Source organism: Pocillopora damicornis, chromosome 1 (genome assembly GCF_964200805.1).
Source record: "Pocillopora damicornis chromosome 1, jaPocDami1.2, whole genome shotgun sequence".
NCBI lineage: Eukaryota > Metazoa > Cnidaria > Anthozoa > Scleractinia > Pocilloporidae > Pocillopora > Pocillopora damicornis.
The window spans coordinates 4,277,197-4,294,346 of record NC_142670.1 but is presented as its reverse complement, the minus strand read 5'-3'; the positions used below and the strand labels follow the sequence as shown (position 1 = coordinate 4,294,346).

The 17,150-nt window shown below is 38.0% G+C and overlaps 1 protein-coding gene and 1 long non-coding RNA gene across 2 annotated transcripts; both read right to left on the bottom strand.

The window, feature by feature from the left end:
• Positions 1-313: 313 nt before the first annotated feature.
• LOC149051422 (uncharacterized) lies at positions 314-5,117 on the bottom strand. Its single transcript, XM_089214207.1, has 4 exons — positions 4,956-5,117; positions 4,154-4,210; positions 2,169-2,688; positions 314-1,592 (listed from the first exon to the last, which is right to left on the bottom strand). The coding sequence occupies exons 1-4, from the start codon at positions 5,115-5,117 to the stop codon at positions 1,324-1,326; spliced, it is 1,008 nt and encodes a 335-aa protein (XP_089070333.1). The 3' UTR covers positions 314-1,323.
• Positions 5,118-8,465: 3,348 nt separating this feature from the next.
• Positions 8,466-15,149, bottom strand: LOC149051421 (uncharacterized). The gene is made up of 4 exons (XR_016180954.1): positions 15,135-15,149; positions 14,827-14,983; positions 13,933-14,000; positions 8,466-9,600 (listed from the first exon to the last, which is right to left on the bottom strand). It is a non-coding gene; the product is annotated as an uncharacterized LOC149051421 (long non-coding RNA).
• Between the last annotated feature and the right edge of the window lie 2,001 nt (positions 15,150-17,150).

Here is a 17,150-nt window from a genome sequence, read left to right as displayed (position 1 = left end):
TTGACGTCTCATGTGCATGTCCGACGTGAGCGTAACACAAGACCTGACAAAAAACCGCATTTTGTTTCTATTTTTTTCGTCGTTGCCTTATAGGAAATGGTCATAAAATTAATCAGCTAGATAAAAGTAACTTAGTAGACGGATTGGTGTGTGATATCGCTTGGTATATCTACTTGTTATTTTTATTTTGACTCGCCCTGCGGGATTGTAAATATACGGCAGAATTTGTAAAAATACTTTGCAATGTTACACACAAAATGTCTTATAGAATATGTTTATCAACCATAAATTACGGAACAACAGCAAAACCATCATCGACAAAACTGGTCGTCAAGTTTAATAGCCGTTGTGGCATTTTTCGACAACCTCTGAAAAATTATAATGTATGTAATTACTAACTGAGGTCGGTCGGGCCGGACGGAAAATAATTGGCTCTTAATTAGTCATAAGGAACTAAGTCAAACCACGATTGGGACGATAACGAGGAAGTGACAAAACAAAATATCAAATGGGCAGAAAAATGCCTCAGCGCGTGTGTTTTAAAACTTTATATGTCTCTTAGCCGTCCTGTGCAAAACAACATGTTGAAATCATCAAAAATTTGCATGGTCTGAGAACTTTAGCCCCGACGTTAAATGATTCATGTTTTCCATGTTTAACTCATGGCTGCTCCCACACGTTTGACCGAATTTAGGTGGGCGCCTCAAGAGACGGTAAACACGTCCAGCCATTTGCAAACTTATAAAGGAAGATGAAAATTCCAATCGATGTCTTCCTTGGCGTTGCCTCCCTGTTATTCTTTTTTTTAATAAGGCATCAGGATTACACGTTCTGAGGTTAAAGTTTACCTTCGCATGTTATTGAAAAGGGCAGCAGCCGAAGGGCTCGAGTAAAGGAAATTTTTATTCAAACATGTGATCAAACATATGAAATCTCTACACACACCACTACAGCTTTGAATTATCTCTCTTTTATATTCAAATCAGTGGTATGTGCGGCCTTCCTAAGGCCGTAGCCGCATTTCATTGAAATTAATCAACATTAATGGTTGATCTCTATGTTCTTTACGTTAGTTGTCAATAATTACAACTTATTCGATGGTTTCACGAATAATATGCGTGAATATTTTCCAATCCCCGTGTAGGGCGAGGGAAAACAGATACTGTCCGTATTTTTTGCCTGTTCTTTAACGTAATATCGTAGCATATCGTGTACGTTCCGTTGCCCTAATACGGTAAACTGCTAGTTTCCTTTCAGCAATGTTACGGTCACCTGACCATGCCCATCTGAGTTGTAACAACATTCATTCTGCTGATCTCTTCCCTAGTTAAACGATCCACCTCCACCCCCACAGGAATCGCGTACACCAGCCCCACTGCTTCCTCCAGAGTACCCCCCTCCACCGCATGCACCCCCTTTATATTGTGTACCTCCACCACCACCACCAAAGCCGCCGAACATAATAGGTATTAGGGCCCTGCCCCCTTTCCCTCCGTTGAGAAAAGCCTTACCACCTTCGCTGCCATTTCCCAATACTCCTCCATATTCCAGTCCACTCCTTCCATCTGAGTAAAAACCTCCGCCACCGCCACCTGAACATCAAATAACAAATATCAGTAATATAGGTATAGGTAGTCAAACAAATTCGGATTCAATTTGGTGTAAATAATCACGATTTCAGACTAACAACAGCTAAAGTGAACTGTTCAGTTGGAAGCATCCTCGAATAAAATTCTAACGATAATTATAACTACATATTTTTTAATCGAAGTCTTCCCCTTGTTATCATTAAGATAACAATTTCCTCGATTGTGATTGGTTTGATAATTTCCTACTTTCCACCAATTCACTTGCCAAGTTGTTAGTATTGGACAGTTCAATAGGCCAATCATATTCAAAGTTGTAATTAAAATCAACCAATCACAACCTTGAACTCAACAACCATAGAATCAGTGTACAGACAAATGTTCTTTGTCTTTCATAACTAGGCCATTCTTCTTTTCTCGGTAATTGTAATTTTTGAGTAATCAATCCTGATAAACAAAACAGACTCCCGCTGCCAGTCGTCCGACTTTGTTATCACTCGTATGATTACAGACCGAATTGGACTCCACTCAGTCCATTACCATTACTGATCGTCACGTTTTATTTATAATATAGACCCTGACCTGCTTTACAATCATCAACCGTCTGGGAACCATGTCCATTGCTCCCCCCCGACCGTGATCTATAGCCAGGATTCCCCGTTGTGTTTGCACTGGCATCACATCCTGCATGTCTTGATTGCGGGTCGATTACACCACCACCTCCTCCAGCAATTACCAAGCAGTCATTTGTTTCTTTGACTACAAAAGATCCACCCCCTCCACTACTTGTGCGTTCACTCTTGCCCCCCTCCTGGCCAACGAGAATTTGAATGATTTCTCCATTAATCAATACAAAAGTTCCACTTATTCTTGCACCTCTTCCTCGATACTCGGCGTATATGCCGTCGCGCTGCTCATTGTAACCACCTGCGGCTCCAATTGCTTCTATTCTGTAGTGACCAGAATAAGGCACAGTCCAGAGTTGAATACCTCTCGACAAAGAAACTTGTCCATCGTGATCCTGACCTGCGTAATGATTGTCAAGTGATTTGGGACCAGTGCGTCCTGTTCTGTCCAGATTTGTAAATACGGCGTTGAAACCCTGAAATATGCAGAATAACTGATCCAATAATGTACATGAAAAAAATTACGTGCTTCTTATTGGCTAAAAACGAATGCATTCTCATGTAACGCGAGTGCAAAGTTGAAACTCGAGTGCAAAGCTGTAACACGAGTATAAATTGCAAACATTTCGTCTATCTCGATTTTCTGCGATGTTTTGTCGCATACATTATTAACAAGTAATGATATGATTTCTCTTGCAGTTTGGTGTACTAAGCGCTTTGGAATTTTTCAAAGACAACAAACTGCATTTGCCCTACGCGCTCGTGCAGTTTTGTTGTCTTTCAAAAAAATTACTCGTGCTTATTAACACTAAATTGCATTCCAAATCATGTTATTACCTATACAAAACCAATCTTGAGTGAGGAAACCTAGATGTCAGTTACCAAGGGTTAGATTTTACTAAGACCTCTCTCACTGTGCTAAAACTTGAAGGGGTGAGATTGGGACAATACCAGGCAGGAAACGGAGCTTTCAAGCCAGAAAATAAAAACAGCCTTTTGGTTTCTATGGTCATAACACATCACAAAAACCATTGACAAGATTTTTATGAAAATAATACTTTAATACTTAGCAAATTGAGTACTTTGCTAGCGAAGTAGTTTTGGTATTTTAAGAATATATTGAAAAGAAACGATACTCCCTTTTTATGATCTAAACTTTATCCTTACAGTAAGCTACTGATGTTATAAGCAAAGAAAAAAAACAGATTTTGACCTTTTTATACGTATAGGTAGTAAAATGATTTCGATTGCATTTTGTTGTTGATAAACAAGAATAAAAATTTTCAATGACAACAGATGTGCACGAGCCCTTAGGGCAGGTATAATTTGTTGTCTTTGAAAAATTTACAAGTGCTTAGTACACCAAGTTGCAAGAGGAATCATGTTATTACTTGGTAATGAAGTACATGAGAAAAGCATCAGAAAAAGGCAAGATAGACGACGCTATTTATAATTTGCACTCGTATTAAATGAGAATGTACTCGTTTTTAGCCAATCATAAGCGTTTTATTTTCTCGTGTTCATTGTTAAATGTTACCACGGGCTCGCTTGCATCAATAACAACCGACTAATTAAAATTAATAATTTTTTCACGAGAATTGATTGCAAGTCGTGGCAATGCGTCAATTAAAAAATACACAATGTCAGCAATATTTAACTACAATAAAGTGTACGCTCTATTACTTTTTGAATTTTTTCTGTAAATTTCATTTCTCTCTCCTTCCCCCCATTTCACTGATGTTATCAAACTGCTCACCGATTCCAGGCAATATTGTTTGGAGGGAGAAGGGGGCTTTCAAGTTTCTTTTTTTCAGATGAATTACATGATTTCTGTTGATCGGAGGGTTGTCGGCCACCGACAAATGGGTGCTGGGGAGGGGGTGGGGATCCGGAGGCGTGCGAACTACTTTTGCTACTTATCATAACTGACGTAACTTTTACCTTTTTCACATCCTTTTCCCTTAAAGCCGGATTGACAGACACATTTATAGTCCATAACCGTTATTCCAGGTTGGCATGTGCCTCCATTTAGACACGGGCTGGTGTGGCACGCGCTCTGAAACCAAACCAAAAGTATAGCTTAATCAACTTTAATCATAAACATATTTTCTTTCTGATTTAGGTTGTTCTATTAGATTTTGATAGAAGTGCTTATAAAGAAGAAAATGACTGAGTACTATAATCATGGCTACACGCTGAAAAAAGGTGATCTCTATCTTAATGCTGTGATGTAATATACTGATGAAAAAACAATGATATTGCATCAAATTTTTCTATGTATTTTTTTTCAATTTCATCAATTTTTCATTAAGTTTTTCCAAATGAAATCTGTATTCACCCCCTCTTTAATATTGCTAAATTTCTTGGCTCTTCTTAATTGTCGTTGCCTTGTTGTCTTCCAATTAAGATTGGATTTCCAAAACTGTCCATTATCTTAAATTATGTTGGCAAAGAGAGAAGAAAGGGTTTTTTCTTTAATGCTTCACTTTCGGGCCTCTTTTCCTAGTTTTGTTTTTTGATAACAGTTTACCGGCAAGGAGAATAAAGAACTGACTTCAAACTGCATGGCTTTTAAAATGTTTTCTTTGCGCTTTAAGGACGCATAGAAACGTGACTTCAGTGCTGCGCCTGTACTCTGACAGATCACAGCAACATGAAGTCATTTCTGCTCCTGTAAGCGAACAGATCCTGGCATCGACCACTAGCAGACCTGATCGTCTGAATTTGATATAAATTTGCTTACCTTTGTGTTATTGAGCGGGTTGCTCCCCTCTCTGCCTCTATACGTGAATCCTTCCTCCTTCTCAAGATCTCCTGGATGTTTTATGTGGTCAGAGTTACTCAGCTGGCAAAGAAATCTGCCTTTTAAGAGACCTATATTGATAGATACACAGGTATCCTCCATTATACATAGGTTTTTACAATGACTGTGCAGATGAATAGCAGCTTTGACGGAGATATTCTTGATCACATGACCTTTAAGAGCATATCCATCAACTGTTGTAGTAAACTTCAAACGTCGACAAATACCTGATAATTAATTGGAAGCAAAATCTTAAGGATTCTCTAAGAAAACCTGCATGATCATGCGAGGTAAGAAAAAGATATCTTATTGCCCTAAAAATCTCTTAGTTTCCTTGCTACTTTAATCTTGAATATTGATGCTGCGAGTAGTATTGTATTAAAGTATTGAAAGTACTGTCAACAGCATAAGCATTATTACATTTGCAAGTAATGTTTGTATAACTAAGTGTAATGCTTTGCCACATCCTCGTTGCTGCCGCTGTCGCAGTTTCCTTAGGGTCCCTGATGAACTACTTGTGTGGCGGGTTGGGTTGCGCGCATTGGCCGCGATAGGTTAGCTTCAGTAGCTTCGGTCTTGCATGGAACAAAGTATATCAATAAATCTTTAAAGAGACTTATCGGACGCCTCACGGTCGAGTATTGAATAAATTAAGCCAAGACTTAAGCTTGGAGATGATTAAGGACCAGTTTGTTTCCATGTCGCCCAAACATCATTAATGAATTTTAACCAAAGTAGAGTTGCAACTTTGGCGGGTGTAATTTCTATGTTTTTTTTTTCTTTTTTTGGTTTAATATTTTTGCGTTATATAAATCTGATAGCATTTGTTCAAAGACGTGGAACCCTGAGCATTATGTGCGCTTCTCATATGTGCTTTAAATAAAAAAAAAGGGTGTTAATCTTAAACACGATAGACCAGTGGAGGCACGGTGGACAGGAGACACATCCTTCCACAGCAAATACATTAACCATTTACAGTGAAAAACTACCCGAGACGGTCGACAATTTCCAAGCGAAAAGCTAACCTCATTTTTTCGTTTTCATGTGAAATTATGATAATGCTTCTCTTTAGGCATTGCCTTTTTTCAAAGTCTCACGCGTAATTGTTTTTCCAAGTTTCATTTCTTTTCCACGTCGTAATATCAGAACAACTAATCAATCTTTATTACAATGAATGCATCAACAATGCAATATACACTTTCAAGTCAAACGAGTTCTTTCACGGCAACTTTTACCAGGACTTGCGAAAGCAAATTGGTATTTATCATACAATTTTCTTACCTTGGCTTGCATTCGTTTTACGAGTAAACCAAATTCCCAAAAAAATGAAAGTAAAAGCGCAGCAATTTACTGGAAATGACCTGAGATTCATTTCAAGCATGGAATAGCACCTCATCTACACTTTGCTGCCTACGCCTGGCTTATAAGTTAATATCAAAATTCAATTATTAATGATTATCAAAATTTGCATCACTGGTACCTGGAAAAGCTCGCCTTTCAGTTGGTACTTGAAGTCATTAAAATTTACCTGACGTTTCTTTGTCAATGATGACAAGAACTGCCAGGGTTGTTTAGCACGTTCGTGAGATCTTTAAAATATTGTGCAAATTGCTAAGCTAAGGAACGTTTTGTGGTAATTTGAGAATGGTATAAGACTATATCACATGGTGAGAGGCTTACTCTTTTCATACTTGATTGAACGAAAATGCAATAGGCTTTGGTATTGAATAAATAATGAATTGCTTTTTGTACTTTGAAAGCATTGACGACAGATCAAATACAGTATGAAAGTTCGGCAATGTAATTTCAAAGTGTTTTTCATATCAATCTGTTTTTATCTTTTGAATTATCATTATAATCATTATTATTATTCTGTTTTGAACACCAACGCCATTTTAGTAATTCATTTCAACATAGCTCTCATTTAAGTGTTGGGATGTCATCTCTGTGCCAGTTTGGATCGTTATGGATGGGAATGTTTAATTTGTTGACAAATAGTATGCGAAATGAAAGCTTTAATCCACTACAACACCTTTCTCTTTAATAGTAGCCAAAAGAAATTGGGAAGTTCAAATATCTTTGTGTTTTTCATCATTTTTTACCACGTTTTGGATATTTTCCGATTGGGCAAACCAAACAAAATCACTAGTATTTGTATTCCAACAGACGGAAATTTCCTAATTTTCGAGAATTCCACGTTATCCAGTCGAAGAAAATCGGATTTCATTTTACCTTGCATTGTTATTCGTATTCGCTATACAGTAACTTTTTGCGAACTTTGGCCTTATGTCATTCCTTTTCGCTCATCCGTCGAATTACAGCTCACTTGGTCAACCTTTCCAAAAAAAATCGTCAAGTTTCCAGGCCGACAAATCGCCTGCATCATTAATAGGAAAATTTCCTTCACTATGCTTTCGGTATCTGTGTTTCTCTTGTGGTGTAAAAACACCCAAGACTTCTAAGTAACACTTCAGCACTCACCCGAGTTCCACTTGAGTACTGTAGGTTCAGGAGCGAGTTTTTTTTATTATTCCGCTTTGATTCGCGGCTCAAGCGCGAGGCCTATAATCTGGTCATGGTTTCTACAATGTATTTAAAGATAACGGAACTACATTATCAAAATATAAACAAAAATATGCTATGCATGCGTATTTGTTTTCTATCATCGCTAAATATCAGAATGAAGGAACATTGCACAACAAAAGATTATTCCGAAAGCTTTCTCACACCTTCCAGCCAAAAAGACGACATTTCAAGGGAAATAAACAATGAAAGATGATGTCCTTCAGGGAATGACACAGGTATACTCAAGAAAAAAGAACTCGGTGTGCTACAATTAGGAGTCGGAGCTACGACCGTCCGATTAGTACTTCAGCTGCTCCTCCACTGAGTTGTAGGAGACTCGTGGCAGATCGTTTAACTGAGTCTATGATGACAAACTTCCTTCATGCTGCTAGGAAAGGAATGTCGATTGTGACGTGAGAAAAGCCTGTTTTTATTCATGGTAATTTGATTTGAAATTTGAAAAAATTGATAAAATGAAGTAAATATAAGGAAGAAGTCGAACTGATAGAAGCAAGCGTTGGATGTGTCAGCAGGCCTAATAGAAAGATAACATTATTCGAACTAAGTAAAAAGAAAACTGACGTCACCAGGCTGTCTACATATGCACATGATTCTCGGAAACGATTTAGAATAAACTCTCTTTCTAGATATTTTTAAATCTAGCGAAAAAGAAAAAGAAATGTGTACTAATGAAAAAAGTTAAGCAACCTTTTCACCGGTTTTATATGTTAAAACACACATACACATATGCAGATTTCTTATAAACCTGTAGTTCAAGCCTGCCATGACTTCAAAATTTTGATGTACACCTCAAAAGGAGAAGAAATAAATTTCAAGTTTCTATTATTCAGTTTAGGTTTGTCAGGTAAAATTGAGTCAAACAAAGAAATTTCACAACTAATTTATTAGGTTAGCCTACCTAGAACAATCAACTTAATGTACAAATAAGACTAGGTATGTACTGATGACGTACAAAAGAACTATATGTGGTAAGAGGGCAAACTTTCCTCACTTCATTTAAAAAAAATTCCCAAGGTTATCATCTTTCCACATGCTCAGTGAAGAGTGAGAGTGAGAGTGCAAGAGACTGATAGTGACTATGCTATTTGAGTAAATATCCAGAGAAGGATAAAAGGCAAGATTATGGTCTGCACAACTTTCTTATTTTAATTTTATAACTTATCAAGCTAGGTCTTTTATATTCTTGCTTTGTGCATTATGCGGATGCCAATTAATTTTACTTTCATGCAGATCAAAGTAAAAACATGAATTAAAATAGCAGAGCCCACTTTAATTTTAGTCCTAATTGAAGAGGGATTTTTTCCTCTCCAGTTTCCCACCATTTAAAACTTACATATCTTGTGACCAATTCCTAATATCAATCTTTAGTTTGGGTATGAGTATTGATAAGAAACACCATGCATTAATGGGCGAGAGTATTTAATGCAATTCAAATAATAATATTACATGTTATAATGTGGCAACTTACACAGCAAAATTATAAATCAATCAATAATAAATCAATCAATCCCACAATTTCAAACCAGGAAATCAGGTAATTGACTAACTTGCTTCAACTTTTGAGGGCTTGAGGTACAAAGAAATAAATATGGTAAACAGTTACAATTAATACAAATTTGAAAGTTTAAAAGCTAAGAGATATACTTTACAAACATTAAATCCTATGCATTTTAGCAAAAAAGCATCAGTTACCACTATAACTTCTCCCAAACATTCATACTTACAGGAAATCATTAACTTTTGTCACTAGGTGGTACTGTACTCACAATAGTTCTACTGACACAAATGCATTTCTCTAAAGTTATCTCATGGCTTATGACTCTACAGGTCATGTGGATGGTTCCTGCTTGGAGACTGACATTTCAATTACCTCAGCAAACTGTAATCATCAGAATTGCAAACCAAGGTGTATTTACCAAGTGCTTGAGTTTCAAAAGTAGTGACTTATTTGTTGCAGTGGAGTTCACTCCTTTTTGAGGCCATCTTCAGCTCGATCATCCTGTTACATGTGAAAACATCCAATGTTACTCACATATTCAAATACTTGCTTGAATCAAAGTTATAATTTTTTTAATAACCTGCTTCCTTTAACCCTTTAATTCCTGATAGTGTCTAGCATCAATATCACCCCTGAATCAAACATTAGGGTTATGAGAATAAAGGCAATAATCAATAATCTTTCAATATCACCCCTGAATCAAACATTAGGGTTATGAGAATAAAGGCAATAATAACAAACTAAAGAACCTCTTGATTGTTAAACAAATTCTCCCTGCCAACACATAACAAAAATGTATTGAGAACAGTAAGGAGAATATGCTTACTGATGTTACAGTGTGAAGGTTTAATAATGCCCACCTACCCCTCCCCTACCCCAACATTAACCCTCACTTGTTATCAATAGACCGTTGTTGGGTTAGGGGAGGGGTAGGTGGGCAGTTGCCCAGATATTGATATTGATCCGAAATATAAGGCCATTGATAGCCAAATTTTACAGTGGTCGCCGCCAGAAAAAAAAGGAACAGTATCTAAACGCATATTGCATTTATGGAAAGCTGGGAGAAGACTGCCCAGGGTAAAAAAAACTATGCACCAAGTAGAAGAATGCAAATTTTGTCTCTTAACAACACCAGTAGAGAGTAGCCTCTTCAAAAAAAGCACAGGTTGTGTCGCGAGCAGAAGGTAGGCATCCACAGAAGTAAAAAGTCAAGCCAAAGAGCTTCCAGGAAAAAAAATCTTCAAACCAACAAAAAAAGAAGTGAAAAAGATAGGGTCAGTAATAGATAAGGAATTCGACTCTGTATGTAAGGAGCAACTGGGAAAGTCCTTTGGAGAAGGAATGTCCATGGTTCCCAAGGCTGGGTTGACAAAGAAAGTTTCACCTGTTGAGAGAAAATTTTAAAAAAATGTAGAAAATTCCTGGAAAAAATAATGATGTCAACCTTCACCTGGCTCAAAGAAAATCTTTCGCAGCCAGGAAAAGGCAAAGAATGGTAGAATGTTTGAAACCATTGATGAAGCCAAAAGGAGGGAAAAAAATGCCCCCAAGCGACAGAAGAGGTCGCACGTTCCCAGTACTGTGGATGGAAACCTAGAGTAGCTAATGCTGGATGTGAACGACTGGAAGACTGTGAACTGGTCTGAGAAGGCCAAGGAGTATCAAATAAGAAGAAAAGGGGCAAGTGTTCCACCACCCAATGCTGGGCAAGTCTTGAAGGAGTAACTAAAGTCCTGGGGAGTCAACACTAATACATTTCATCAGAAAAAGAGTAAGTACTTTGCTATCATGAACACCAGCAAATTAAATATTGTGCATGAAGATCTGTGTCACTTTGTACTCTTGCAGACACTTGAGGTATACATGTAAACCCTTCCATACATTTAAAAAGTCATTTAAAAGAAAAAAAACTGAGATCTAACTCAGATTCATAATCAAGTTTAAAGTCTTCCTAATCCATAATATAATTTGCAGTTACTGATGAGATGATTAGCTGAAACAATTAATTCAGATATTTCAGAGTTAAAGCCACCTCAAAACATTAACCAACTTTTACACATTACTTACTTAGCCAATCCTCTTACATGCATGTATTTACTTGACAGTCAGTCAGTCAATTATGTTCAATAACATTTATCCCAGGATTTATACCTTGCTACTTATACTGATTCTCCATTACACTTAACCAGATTCCAGTGTCACTGGACATTAACAGAATTAGCTGTGAACAAAAAAATGACATAAATAACATTGTCCAGGAGAAGAGGAATGAACAGCACCAGGAGCTGAGATCTCTCTTTGCTTAAGAAGAGAAACAACTTATTACTGCCCCCTCAACATTCAATTACCCCACTCCTACCCCATAAACACTCCATTACCCCACTCCTACCCCCTCAACACTTCATTACCACACTCCTACCCCCTCAACACTCCATTACCACACTCCTACCCCCTCAACACTCCATTACCCCACTCCTACCCCCTCAACACTCGATTACCCCACTCCTACCCCCTCAACACTCCATTACCCCACTCCTACCCCCTCAACACTCCATTACCCCACTCCTACCCCCTCAACACTCCATTACCCCACTCCTACCCCCTCAACACTCCATTACCCCACTCCTACCCCTTCAACACTCCATTACCCCACTCCTACTCCCTCAACACTCCATTACCCCACTCTTACCCCCTCAACACTCAATTACCCCACTCTTACCCCCTCAACACTCCATTACCACACTCCTACCCCTCAATACTCCATTACCCCACTCCTACCCCCTCAATAATCCATTACCCCACTCCTACCCCCTCAACACTCCATTACCCCACTCCTCCTAGTCCCTCTTTTCCTTCTGGGCTCTCAAAAATTTGTGACATATCAAACCCATCATATGCTGTAGCTTTTTCAGGTGGCTTTCAAGAAAGGCATACGAATTATGAACAACCTACAAAATCCAAAGTACATGTTCCACCTGCAGGTGTATTCCCATTGTACTCACATAAAATGCAGTAATCTAAACCTTTTATTTAAACATACACCGGCAATGAGAGCCATACTAGCCCCACCCAAGACCATGACCATTCGTAAATTGTATGGTATCTACTATTACATTGCTCTGCATCATGCTTCTGTCATCTACATGCTGGTGTGTCTTTCATCCATCAATGCTAAGTTGTTGGAAAGGTTTTTGGACAGAATTGTAGACATAACAAGAAAGACATGGAGCAAACATGCTTAAGATTTGGTGCCGAATCATATCCGAATCCGAATTCTTCACATACTGGGAGAAGATATCACTGTAAAGGAAAATACAGTCAGCATTCAAGAATGGGAAATTACAAAGTTGGCAAAGAGGTTACCTGACAGAGCAAACACAACAGTATGCAAAGACCTGTTAATGAAGAAGGCAAGATTATGGCAGGCTCAGCTGAAGGAAATAGGTGATTTCCTGCTTCCAGGACCAGGGGTTTGGTGGCACTGGAAAGATGATGGTTCAGTAGAGTTCCATGATGGTTCTAGTGAAGCCACACATCACCCTGATGGTCCTCGTGTCTTTCAGTTCAGGTCTAATTCAGTCAAACCCATTCAAACCAGTTTGGAGACTGCTTGGAAAAAATGTTCTGAGAAACCCGAAGAACTGCCTCTATACCAGCTGAGAAGTAAGAGTGGGGAACTAGTTTACAACAAGTTACATCTTGATGATGACAGCCCCTCAGCCGCTGAAGAATGTCAGCCAGAAGAAACTGATCTCATCACCAAACCACAAAGTATTTTGCATTCAAGTTATTATAGTAGTCAATGATAGAATTTCAGTGAAATGAAACATGTACACAAAATGTGAAGGAAAATAAGCAACCAAAATACACACAACATATTTGTTCCTGTGGCTTCATCTTAGCACAGAAAAATGAGCAATTGAGAACTAAATTGCTTCCTTAGTTACATGGTATAGATCTTGATTTTTGCCTGAGAGTAATTAGGCGTATGTAAAGTACTATATCAATACTACAAGGAAATTCATTTACATGATAAAACAATTGTAGCAATTAAATTATAGTCTAGTCCCTTTTTTTTCTTTTCTCAAGAACCATCTTGTGAGGACATAGACAATGGTGATGACATGGAAGTTGCTGCAGTTATTTTTAGAGAAGAATCACAACTTGAAAACTTACATGACCACTTACAGGGTGACAAAGAACAAGGAAAGGAACAACAACCCCAAGAAAATAGCAGAGCCTCTAGAGCAAAACCAACTTCCACAGCTTTCAGAGCATGAGATTTGTTTTAGGTCAGATGAAAGTAACCAGCCCCTCACTTCAAAAACAGCAAAAGCAGCAGAGGCTGTACTAGGTAAAACACCTGAAGTGATACAGCTTGAAAAATTGTGCAACAACCTCAACCGCAACCCCAAATCCAGATATTGTGCCAACAGGTATGAAAACCACCTGGAAAAAATACAAGTTCTTGTCCTAAAGGCTACTAAGTAACTACAGTCTGATATAAAATTATGGGATGCAACCTTTTAATGCAGAATAACCAGCTTGCCAATCCTGATGACTATGAGTTATCAGATGAGGTATCAAGTACTCTTCACAAAAGAAAGTTGCTCTGAAATCACTACAATCCTGGAAGATTACAGTACATTCATAAAGTATTTTGATCAAGCATTCTTACCTAATTTTCTTCCCTTAAATTATTTAGTCAGGCTATTTAAAAAAGGTAATAAATTGCTTGAAAGTGATTGTTGTCTATCATTTTTACCGCCGAAAGCTTTGGATTAAGAGCAAATTTGTTACTGGTAATTAACACTTAAGTTACTAATTGCTCACCTTCATCATAAGCAAGTCAAAGATTATGTTTGACTGCAAGATAGCTGTGCTGTTGAGCTATCTTGTCCCTATGGATTGAAAAAAATACACTGTCAACATGAAATTAGAAAAGAAGTCTCATGCAACAGTTTTTACTTAATTTACATTACTTGACTTAAAATACTAGCATAACTTAGATGGCTTTAATTTCTCAGGTTGTACAACATGCCCTGACGAATGTGGAAGTTGTATAAGGATGTCAATAAAAATCATAGTTAAGAAAAGGTAATGTTCAGATTCCTATTTACCATGTTCATGTATGATTGAGAATGTTTGTGTTATTCGTCACAGGCGGGCAAATCGAAGTCATTGTTAACTAAGGTTAAAGACGACATCCTAATTTAGTTTGTCACCTCTCTTGAGATCGATTCAATCTAAAACATATAAATATGTACTTTTAATTTCGCTGCACACGTATAAGAACACATCTGTTGACGTGTAGTTTTTTGCTCTATCTCATTAATTCGAAATTTACATGCCTTGTAGACTGAGTAATAAATTCTCTTTGTTGAAGCTCATTTAGATACATTTACCCACAATAGAGTTGTACTGTAAATCGCCGTTAAATTTCGGACTCGGGATTGAGCCAAGGCATTTAAATTTGATAAACAAACGAAATTTACGCTGAGTAAGTTTTCACTCCGCAGTTTATCAATTTCCACCTCATCCTACGCTGACGAGAATGGAAAATTTCCGAAACATACCAAAACTTATTTTAATCCATAATTTAGTAAACGAAAAAATGCACTTTCTTTGAATGAAACGTTCGTTATTTGAATTTACGCCTCAGAGCATTATGGTAGCTACGGCAAATTAGAGCTAATTTGTCGAATTAAACACAAAACTACCACTCACCTCAGCTTTAGACCCCACATCTGCACGAAAACAACGTATTCTAAAAAAATTTTCGGTAGATATCCATCTTCGCCTCCTCAAAAGCGTAAACGCTCTCTGATCTTAACTTCGAATACACCATGCGATACAAGCGACTAAATACAGGAATGGTTCCGATCTGTAATTGGATGATAAAAATAGTAAAAGTTAATAAGTTACATCTTGACTCCTTACTCGTGAGTATTGTTAACCGCTTATCTCAAAGCGGAACAATGAAATATCAATGCGAGTGAAAACACCGATGTGTCAAACAAGAAATGGTTACTTACGTAGCGAAGGGCCGGAAGGCAGCCTTTCTTGTTCAGCGAGGTCGTTCAGCGATATCCCGGCGACGAAAAAGTCATCTGCTGACTAACTCCGCTGTCTAAACTCATTTAGTCAGTTCAGGCGGATGACCAGAGACTAGAGCCATTCTTCTATTTCACCGCATAGTTCCGAATCAAACCTTTATCAATAATTTTTTCAATAATTTTTTTAACTTTTTTTTTTAACAATTTTTAAAAAAAAAATTAGAAAAAATTAAAACTAAACTAGTGAGCAGCGCTGTGCGAACAGTAGTTGTAAAACTTCTTTATTCTCTGACGCGTTTCGTCTAACTGTCGTAAACTTCTTCAGGTAGTTTTACAAGTTAACACTAAACGCCTACATTTATAAGCCACTGTTAGCGGATACTGCGGGGGCCAATGACCACAAGGGCTTGGCTGGACCTACGAGCAGGAATAGGCAAAGTTGTGAAAAATTTGAAAATTTCTTTTAAAAATTTTTTAGGCAAGGTGAGAAATATTTTTGGGAGCCACGGTCTTAGCTAAAAATTTTGAAATTTGAAAAAATGAAGCGGTTTTTTTTACAGATGATGCCTGGAAAGCAGTTGGCAAATTAGGTTAGGATGGCTCTTGTAATTTACAGAAAATGTGGTTTATGTTCTACTCATGCTATCTTAAATTTAAGTGGTATAAATACCTTGCTTAAAACAGTCGTGTGATACAATAGCAAACGAGATATACTCGTTCCAATACAGCGTCATGTGATGAACAGCCTTCATTAATTTTAGAACAAGTTCTATAAAATCATTTTACTCTTTCTCGTTATAGCCGAAAACTGTTTGAAGATCGGTTGTACCATCACTGCAAACAGTCAAGGTACTTCGACATGATTCAATGCCAGAGCTACTACCACTGGTTTGACTGGTAAGACGTTTTTTTGGTTTCTTTTGTTTTTTTTTTCCTTTTTTAGGTCTAATGGAGTTGTTAGAAATTACCAAGCAAAATTTATCCGCGACTTTCTTCCTTTCGGTGTTATGCAAAAACAGATGAAGAGCACGCCAGTGAATTTGTCCTTCACGTGAACAATAACCTAGAAAATCAGTTTTCCACGAAAAAAGCAGAGCATACAGTAAATTAAAAACATCGGTAGCAGCGTCACGCAACATTGCGTGATTTTCCAAACGTGACATGCAGTTGCTCAACTTAGAAATTACATGGCCCTGTAGTAATAAAAGAGGGCTTCATTTGCAACACTGTAGACTTCAACATAAGCAGAACCTAATAAATCGCTCTCTCAGCTTTTATCTCAGTGTATAAATTATTTAGCCGGAACTGAAAATAATTAATATACGCATGAGTTGGAGCCATTCCTGTCTGAGGTGAAATACACGAATGGCTCCAGTCTCTGGTCGTCCGCCTAAACTGACTAAATGAGTTTTGTCAGCGGAGCTTGTCAGCAGATGACTTTTCCATCGCCGGAATATCGCTGAACGACCTCGCTGAACAAGATAGACTCTTCCCTCTCTTCGTTATGTAATTAGCTATTTCTTGTTTGACTCATCGGTGTTGTCACATTGATATTTCATTGTTCCGCTTCGAAACATGCGGTTAACAATACTCACGAGGAAGGAGTTAAGATATAACTTATTAACTTTTATTATTTTTATCATCCAATCACAGGTCGGAGGCATTCCTGTATTTAGCCGTGTGCCCGCGGTACGCTACACTGAAGCTCGACACTCGAGTATGCGCACTTCATTGTCATCAGCCGGTGTTTCCTGGCGCACACTAATGTGGTATCCAAGTTACGCGCGCAATCGCGCCTGCGCATTACCTTCTCCCTCACCCTTCCACCCAAGATAGTGCCCGTAGTACAGTTGGCCGCGCATGCTAAAAGTGGCACTTTGTGCGGTCGGTCGTACGGTCGTACGGTCGCACGTCCAAATTTTTTCGGCTGGATGGGTTACCACTATTTCGTTTAATTGTGGGGCTACGGTTCGCGCGCTGCGAGCTCCGCTATAA

Bases quoted from the DNA above. Each gene is read 5' to 3' on its own strand.
- LOC149051422 (XM_089214207.1), bottom strand. From the start codon at position 5,117: ATGGAGGATACCTGTGTATCTATCAATATAGGTCTCTTAAAAGGCAGA. The intron at 4,211-4,955 runs GTAAGCAAATTT...CTGGAATAACGG, and splicing joins ACCCGCTCAATAACACAAAG to TTATGGACTATAAATGTGTC. The intron at 1,593-2,168 runs GTCAGGGTCTAT...TTTGATGTTCAG, and splicing joins GGTTGATGATTGTAAAGCAG to GTGGCGGTGGCGGAGGTTTT.